General features: G+C 39.8%; 1 protein-coding gene across 3 annotated transcripts; it reads left to right on the top strand.

The window, feature by feature from the left end:
- The first annotated feature begins 4525 nt into the window (after nt 1–4525).
- LOC109978539 (tumor necrosis factor receptor superfamily member 5-like) lies at nt 4526–8775 on the top strand. Of its 3 annotated transcripts, XM_065950050.1 has the most exons (10): nt 4526–4552; nt 6023–6116; nt 6252–6409; nt 6654–6747; nt 7020–7145; nt 7365–7520; nt 7793–7880; nt 7952–8127; nt 8232–8410; nt 8521–8775. In XM_065950050.1, exons 3-10 carry the CDS (start codon nt 6344–6346, stop codon nt 8578–8580), a joined length of 945 nt encoding a protein of 314 aa, XP_065806122.1. In that variant the 5' UTR covers nt 4526–4552; nt 6023–6116; nt 6252–6343; the 3' UTR covers nt 8581–8775. The 3 variants fall into 3 exon arrangements, with proteins under 3 accessions (XP_065806122.1, XP_020483533.2, XP_065806121.1); XM_020627877.2 differs by lacking the exons at nt 4526–4552; nt 6023–6116 and having other exon boundaries at nt 6128–6409; nt 8232–8260; nt 8345–8410; XM_065950049.1 differs by lacking the exons at nt 4526–4552; nt 6023–6116 and having other exon boundaries at nt 6128–6409.
- Nucleotides 8776–9157: the final 382 nt, after the last annotated feature.

Genomic DNA, 9157 nt, shown 5'->3' with positions numbered 1-9157 from the left:
TGGTTGACTGTGTCAAAGGCAGCAGACAGGTCTAGCAGAAAGGGCAGAAGAGAAAACGATCTGTAGTTTTCAACCTGGGCTGGGTTTAAGTGTGGGTTTTTTGAGCAGAGGGGTGACCCGAGCTTGCTTGAATGCGGTGGGGAACACACCCGTTGACAGAGAGGAGTTGATGATATGCTTAAGTGCAGCATTAAGCGGAGATGGTCTGCAGGAGGCTTGATGGTATTGGGTTCAGAGGACAGGTGGTGGGTCGAGAGTCTAGCACAAGCTTAGAGACTTCATCCTCAGTCAGAGAGGAGAATGAGTCGAGTGAGGAACTTTTGGTTGGTGCCTTTGGGCTAAGTTGGTCAGGCTCAGAAAACTGGTTACTGATGGTTGCAACCTTTTCAGCAAAATTCGAGGCAAACATGTCTGGTGTGAACAGATCGGAGGGTGGAGGAGGAGGTGGTTGAAGCAGTGAGTTAAAAGCAGAAAACATTTTTCTTGTATCTGTGGCATTGCATATCTTGTTCTGATAATATGTTGTCTTGGCCATTTTCAGGCTGGAGGAAAATGAGACAAGTCTTTGCTTATAGTCATTGAGGTCAGCGGACTGTTTGGATTTTTGCCATTTTCTCTCTGCTGACCTCAGCCGTGCTCTTTGCTGACTTGATGACTTCCGTGAGCCATGGGCTAGGGTGGGTTTTGCCAGTGGGTTTGGACACCAGAGGGCAGAGCTTGTTCAGAGATGAGGCTAGTGTGGAGCAGAGTATGTCTGTAGCCTCGTCTGTAGAGAGTGCGGTAAAGACCTTTTAGGCAGGCATGGCAGCCATTACCTCGTTAGACAGCTGAGCTGGCCTGAGCGATCGCATGTTTTGGTGGTATGACACCATTTGTGGGTGTGCCTGAGGGAGTTCCGGCAAGGAGATTGTGAATTGAATAAAGAAGTGGTCTAATAGATGCAGAGGGGTGACAGTCAGGTTTGCTGTCGAGCAGTTCCGATTCAGAATTAAATCAAGAGTGTTGCCAGCTTTGTGGGTAGGAGGAGTTGGAACCTGCGTGAGGATAGGAGAGCAAGGAAGTCTGTTGCCTGGGCTTTATCAGTGTGTATATTTATGTCTCCCATTACAATCAGTGGTGTTCCATATCAGGGATTTCTGAGAGTAGCATGTCCAGTTCTACAACAAAATCATTCAGATTACACCCTGGTGGGCGGTAAATGATAGCAATGTACATTTTAATAGGAGCAGTAACCAGGATTGTGTGATATTCAAATGAGGAGTTGTTGCTCAGTGGGAAGAGTTCATTGAATTTCCAGGTATTAGAAATTAGGATACCTGTACCACCTCCACATCCAACAGAGCGGGGTGTGTGTGAGAACACTGTGTCAACAGAAAGAGCAGCTGGTGTGATTGTATTTTCTGGGCGGATCCAGGTTTCAGTGCCTGGACAAGGGGCAAGTGCCTGAATGTCTGACATTTTTGCAAGTGCTTGGATGAATTCAGTTTTATTCACAGCAGATTGACAGTTCCAGAGGCCAAAAGTAAATGAAGGGTGGTAGAAGAGGCTTTCTTAAGCAGAGACAAGTTGTTAAGATTTTGTTGTCTATGACAGATGTGTCTTTTCCTGTTCCCATGAATGACAGAGATTTCATTGTAGCACATGTTGCATTTAGCAGATGACCAGAGAAAATAGGCAAATCAGTAGTCGTGGATGCCCGGGCTCTGTGGCCACGCTGAAGCGTCAGAAGCTTTTTATTTTGTTTTTGTTCTTATTTAAAAATGGATGCCACAGCACACCCATGCATTGTGTCAGACGGCCCAAGACCCCGCTGAGGAGAGGTGTGTACTGAATGTATTTTATTTTACACAGGTGTGAAAATAAACCTGCTCCAGCTGGTAACAGAGTCCTTGGTCTTCATCTCATCCACACAGCACAACAGAGAACCTTTCGTAGCACACACAGTGTCAAGCCAGACCGGCTACACCAACAAATCCAATTTACCGTATTTTCCGCACTATAAGGCGCACCGGATTATAAGGCGCACCTTCAATGAATGGCCTATTTTAGAACTGTTTGCATATATAGGGCGCACTGGATTATAAGGCGCATAGAATAGAACGTGTTTACAACTGAACAAGGCTGGGAGATATTGTGAATATATAAATATAAATACGTATAAAACGTAACGTATAAAACTACAAAAACAAAAGTACATAAGACGATTTCCCCAAATAATAAATTATTTCTTTGACGTTTCTCTTAACTCTCAAAACGTAGTTTTATACGTAGTGCATTCACAATAACTCAACGTTGTTCAAACGTTAATGTGCATATTCACAATATCTCCCAGCCTTGTTCAGTTGTAAACACGTAAAAGAAACACAGTCTGATACCGCTAATTCAAACGTTAGTGCAGGGGTGCCCAAACAGTCGATCGTGATCGACAGGTAGATCGCTGACTGATTCTCAGTCCATCGCGAGATGTTCAATATTCAATTTCATCTCATTGCACTGTTTCCCACACACGATACCTGTGTTGGGAGCCCAAGTATACTTCCGACCTGTGTGTATTTAATTTTTCATTTATTCATGAAATTGCTGCGTGCATGAGAGAGCGAGCGGCGGAGATAGAGAGAGAGAGAGAGCGCGCAAGAGAGAGAGTGCAGGCATGCGCAATGACGTGCAGGTAAAACCGGGGGGGGGGGGGTAAATGTTTTACCAAAAAGTCATATATAGAAACTATGCTACGAGTATTAAGCGCATTTGATGAAGCTGCAGCTACTTTTCTCTGCTCCTCTCTGCTGTCATGACTGTGAGCATCGCGGGGGACGAGACACACCAACAAACAGCGCAAACGCACACGCACACACACACACACACACACACACACACACACACACACACACTTGCACTGGAGCGCCAGCCACCACGCGAACCTTTTTACTTTTTACTTTTAGTGCTACAGCACACAGTTGATCCGTGATCCGTACGGACCGAGGTGGGAACACACGTGACCCGGTCAAACAGTCGGTTGGACTTTACTCCGTTCACTCTCACCGTGTCTGCAGCTAATTTAACAAAAGCAAAATCATCTCACAGCAGCCTGCTGTAGTCTGTAGTCTGCATTATTTTTTACAGAACTCTCATTTATTATTTTCTGTTTGTTGTGTGAGTATTAAATGCGTTTGTAGGCTGTTGGTAAAGGCTATGGCTCACTATGTGGACTGGTAGATCTCGGCAGACTGGTAACTTTAAAAGTAGATCTTGGTTCAAAAAAGGTTGGGCACCCCTGCGTTAGTGCATAACTCAACATTGTTCAGTTACGTATAACACGTAAAGCTCACTTTTTCAGTTCATTCCCCATCCACGAATCCCTCGAATTCTTCTTCTTCAGTGTCCGAATTGAACAGTTGGGCGAGTACGGCATCCAACATGCCCGGCTCCCTCTCGTCATTATCCGAGTCAGTGTCACTGAGCGCCGTGTACAACCAGTATGGATCAACCAATTAACCAATTGATCCATATATAAGGCGCTCCGGATTATAAGGCGCACTGTCGTTTTTTGAGAAAATTAAAGGCTTTTAAGTGCGCCTTATAGTGCGGAAAATACGGTAAGTCATTAGCCTAAATGTTTTGGCTAAATGGAAAAAAATATAATAAAGAGAGAGAAAGAGACTGGATCCGACCATAATACAGCATGCTGATGATGCTGGCACTGAAAAGCAAAAAAAATCCATGAGGCTTACTGACATCGATTTCACCGTTTCAAATCAAAATGAGACAAGACAAACAAACAAATAAATATATATGTATATATATATACTGCTATCAAGTGACCTCTCTTTTACACTATGTGGTAAGTTAGGTCACCTGTTGGGCTTCATTTTATTTATTTGAGGAGCCAGGTCGCTTGTTTTGGGCTTGTTTCCATAGAGCTGGTTGCTTGTTTCTCTTGCGAGATCTGGCAACACTGCCCCCAGGTGTTGTTAGTTCTTAATTTACATTATTGGTTACTACCCATGTTACTACCACCACTAACTACAATTCACTTAGCAGACGCTTTATAGAGAATTATGTCATCTTACTGAAGTTATTTGGGTTTATTACACTCTAAGATTGAGTAATTTTTGTATTTTTGATGAAATTTTGTGTATCAAAATAAATATCTTTTTTTTTTTTAATTTACTCTCAGCTCCATCCACCCGTCTGCAGAGACTGGCTGCAGGACTCTTTCTTTACGCTTTGGAGGATACGACAGCTTTGATATGGCTGGAGTCATGTGTTTCATAAATAAACATGTTCTAATGTAGACAAGTATAAATTCGTCCCACCTGTGTATATTTGACAACATTGCCTGTTTACACGCTGAAGAAGAGCATCTGCTCGAAACGTCCTTGTGGCAATTAAAATAAAAATGTAGTTTGACGTTGAAAAGGAGTTGAGCATGTTTTCTTCATGATTTCTCAGACTGCAGACAGATACTATTGGATGGTTCTACTTTTAATGCTTTTATTTTGAAGGGCTGAAAAACGAAAGTTAAATTGTCAGTGAAGCCATTTGGTGCATTAAGGTATGTGTGCACGTGTTTTTCTTACCATATTTTATTAAAGACTAAACAACATTGGAGAACAATTTTAAAAGTGAATCTTCGTTGTTTTAAAGTTAAAACTCTTCTGATGTGAAATGTTATAAATCCTCTAATGATCACTAAATGAACACAGAGGATCCTGAGACACTCAGGCTGTCTGAACTTGCAGCGGTCTCGTGAGAATAATTCTGCGAGTCCACGGTAACTTCCCTTTTTCAAAATGAGGTGTTTACAATTTTTAAAAAAACAGTTTTCTTGGAGAAAACAATAATTATATATATTTTCTTCCATAAGTACACCATGATTGACTTCATTCTAGTTTGATGATAGATTGGTAAATGACACATTGAAATATAAAGTTTGGACAATGTTGATTGAAACTTTCAGTGCTGGAATGTTTAAAAATGCTCTGTGGGTTTTTGATAGAGAAATGTGAAAGTTGGAGAAATGTACACATTCAGTGGTATATGTTCATAACTCTATACATTTGGTACATTTAAAGAGCAAGACTTTAGATATATCCAAATCAAGTTTTTTGGCCTTTCTATTCTATTTTCCATATATTTTATAAATTAGTATAAATTTACCCAAAATTATAACAAGGTTAACAATGTCTGAATATAATAGAGGATATCTTTGTCAGAAAATGTAGGAATGTTATCAATCTTTAAAGACAACCAGCTGTGGATATCAGCCCAAAATGTTTTACTGTATGAGCAGTCAACAAGTAAATGTTCCAAGGTTCCTACCTCTGAGGAGCAAAAAGCACAGGCATCTACTTCAAAATGGAGCCTTTTGTGTAAAAAAATCACAAACTGGGTCGATTGTACATGCAACTTTAAAATGTGTTTCTTTGAGCGTAGGAGTAACTGGACATGACAGATTAAAAAGAAAAACACAATTTTCTCAAGGTCTCTTGTTTTTCTGTTTAAAGACTGTTTCACCGTCTATCAAACAGATCAACTTCACCAACTTTTAAACAAGGCAAGAAAGGTACACACAGAGAATATGACATGTTACTTTAGATCATTTGTTGTAAATTCTTCAAAGGTAAATAGGTATCCCTCTGTATTCATTGAATGCCAATTTTTCTAACATCATATTTAAACCATTCCCATTTATTCAATGGGGATAAATAACTTTGTAGTTCGACCTTTTTGATTAAGGAGAGGGTCCTTTTGCAAAATCAGTTGCTTTTTAATACACTTGTTACACTTGACTCCAGTATCCTGATAATATCGTATCTTGACTCCAGCATCCTGATAATATCGTATCTTGACTCCAGCATCCTGATAATATCGTATCTTGACTCCAGTATCCTGATAATATCGTAGTCATGGTTTGGACTTCACACTGTTTTTACTCTGTGAAATATTAAACAGATTTATCATCATCAGGTAGTATTCATGTACACTTTGTCTTCAGTGAGAACATTTCTATTTCTCATCACAGATTCTCCTGCTGAACGTCTCCACAGGTCAAACTCTGACATGTGGTCCATACGAGTATGAGACACCTGGTGGATGCTGTGCTGTGTGTCCACATGGTAAGATCCAGTTCATAATTAACTTTATTTAATTTCCATTTATGTCTGAGACTATTTACACCTGGTGAACAATCTGCGTCTGTCATGAAGATGATGATGATGATGATGAAGATGGTGATCTCTCTCTGACTGCAGGAAGCTGAAAACACTTTTCTCTGGGAGTGTGTTACCTGTCCTGGTTTGGAGTTACATTTCTCTTGGTCTTAAATCTGCGTTGGTTCAAACAGATGAGGAATCTGTGCTGGTCTTCTGTTACAGAGAGAATGAGACCTGGATCAGCTGCAGTGTTTCTGGTAAATGATCTTATTGAATTATCTGAGCACTGATTCAGGTTTTAGATTTCTCCTCTTCAGCATTTCTATCTGTGTAAATATTTGTTGTGAATGATTCTTCTTCACACAAACAGACAAACTTCAGATGTGAAGATTTGAACTCTTTCCCCCTTCTCTCTTCATGGACTGGATGATGATTTTAGATTTCTCTCTGTATTCATGTACACTTTGTCTTCAGTGAGAACATTTCTCTTTCTCTTCACAGAGTCTCCTGATGAACGTCTCCACAGGTCAAACTCTGACATGTGGTCCATACAGTTATGAGACACCTGGTGGATGCTGTCCTATGTGTCCAGCTGGTAAGATCCTCATGAATGTTAAAGAATCTTTAATTAAAGTTTATCAGGTTAGTTTCAATGTCCCTATTTTAAATAAATAACCTGTGACTAACTAAAAACATGCAAAAGCTGTTTAATATTTGTATTGTTTTCAACATATACATTTAAAGAACATTTACCTTTACAATTACCTTTAAACATATTCATTATATATTATCGTCCTCTGTTCCACTTACCGTCTTCCTGTTCCTCCTTTTTTCGCCCACTCTATGTCTTGTTGTTGTTTCAAACAGGAGGTCGAGTTTATGCAGACTGCACAGACTTCAGAAGTACTCTCTGTAAGCCCTGCCCTGAAGGAACCTTTATGGACCATCTGACTTCTCGTCCAGTCTGCTACAACTGTAAAAGCTGTGATGAAGGTAGATCTCTGACATTATTATCAAACTAAATAAAGATCAGAACATGTTACTAAACAGTCTTCACTCTAAAACCAGCTTTCTAACCTTCAGTTAGTTTGAGTTTGAGCCTCAAACACAGAGATGATCGTCTGAATACTTGTTATTTCCTTACACCAAACTGTTCTTCAGTAGAGCAGAAGTACAGTAGTTCATAAATAACCTCTGTGTTTGTGTCGACAGGTTCTGGTCTGAAGATGAAGACGTCGTGTACGATAGTATCAGACACAGTTTGTGAACCTCTGGAAGGATTTTACTGCTCAGACTCTAGAAAGGACGACTGTGTGGAAGCAAGGAAACACAGATGCTGTAAACCAGGAGAATACATCACAGAACACGGTTAGTTAAACACATTTCACTTCATCACACAGACAGTTTGAGTTCAATGTGAACTCACAGACTGGGACGCCATTCTTACCCCGTCATGGAATCAATAAGAACGTACAAAGACGTGATGAAAACACAACCTCCACCAGTTTGTTAACTCCTCCTGTTAGCTGACATCTGAAGAACTCTTCATTAACACGTATGGTGGACGGTGATAGAGGGACTGTGTTCATGTCTAAAACAACCTCTGTGAAATAGTCTCATGTGTTCTGTATTTCCTGCAGGAACTTCCTCCACAGACACCGTCTGCTCGATCTGCTCTGATGGAACATTTTCAAACGGGACGTTTCCATCTTGTCAGAATCACACACAGTGAGTGAAGCTTCACATCACACATGGACTCTCCAGATGTTCCTGTAATAACTGTCCCTCTATCATTACAGATGTGAATCAAAGGGTCGAGAGCTGCTGAGACCAGGAACTGAGACAGAGGACGCTCAGTGTGGAGGACTACTGTTACACAGGACTGTACTGATTAACTTCGTTGTTGTGATGTCTTTATTCTCTGTACTTTTAGTTTGTTATCTCGCATGGTGGATAATAAGACTTATAATCTCAGGTAAGGTCTCCACTGTGACAATGAAACATGATCATGTTTATTTTATAGATATTATTGTCTGTCTCATCATTTATTTGATTTTTATTTCTAATGTCTTATTCCAGAAGTCATAGCAGCAGTACTCTACTACCAGGTATGTTTTAAACTCTCTTTACTTTCAATCTGTTTTATGTTCAATGATTTATTAAAGTCTCTCTTATTAATGTTTCCTGTACAGGAGGGTATGAATTCAGGACAATCATCTCAGCAGAGTCTGATGTCAGATGACTCCAAAGAGTCGAAGGTGAGCCAGCAGAGCTTTGATCAAATGTTCTCTGACTGACTGATCAACTCTGTCCTGTTTTTACAGATTGACTAAATGTTTGATTTAAACTAAATCTCTTTTCTCCTCAGGATGAGACGGTTCAGGATCCTGTTCTGGTCCAGCTGCTGGATCCTGACACACTTTGTTAATATCTGTTTATATGTATATATGTGTTTATATTGATATTTATATCTATTTTCTTATCTAGTCTCGTTTTGTTTTTCTGAGACGATGATTGGACACAAACACTTTCAACAGCGTTCCATCGGCTCTCTCACCATCAAGTTTCTCTTGCATTTCTTGTTACTATTGTAAAAAGGAATAAATAAAAAGATTTGACTTAATCAGTGTCTGATTCTTGAACAATAACATCAAACTATTGAATATCTGTGCTCTGCTGTCCTCTGGTGGCCAAAAACAGAACTGTTTGAGTGTGTTATTTTAACTTCAACACTCTGACCTAAGAGTTCAAATATTTGTAAGTTAAAGGACAGTAAGAACTCTGAGGTCAAAGGTCAAAGGCTCAGTTCTGTTTCTGAAGTAAAGCTCTGTGTTTTATACTGAATATATCACCTGGAGGAAGAACTCTGAATACTGAACTCTGTCAAATCATCAATCTCACCTTTCATCAAACCTTTCTCTCCTTTGTGTCCTACATAAAAACAGAAAACACTTTAGAGATTAAATATATAAAAAAGTAAGACTTAAATTCAATTGAGCAACACA

Source organism: Labrus bergylta, chromosome 21, assembly GCF_963930695.1.
Source record: "Labrus bergylta chromosome 21, fLabBer1.1, whole genome shotgun sequence".
NCBI lineage: Eukaryota > Metazoa > Chordata > Actinopteri > Labriformes > Labridae > Labrus > Labrus bergylta.
This window is presented reverse-complemented; position numbering and strand designations above follow the sequence as displayed.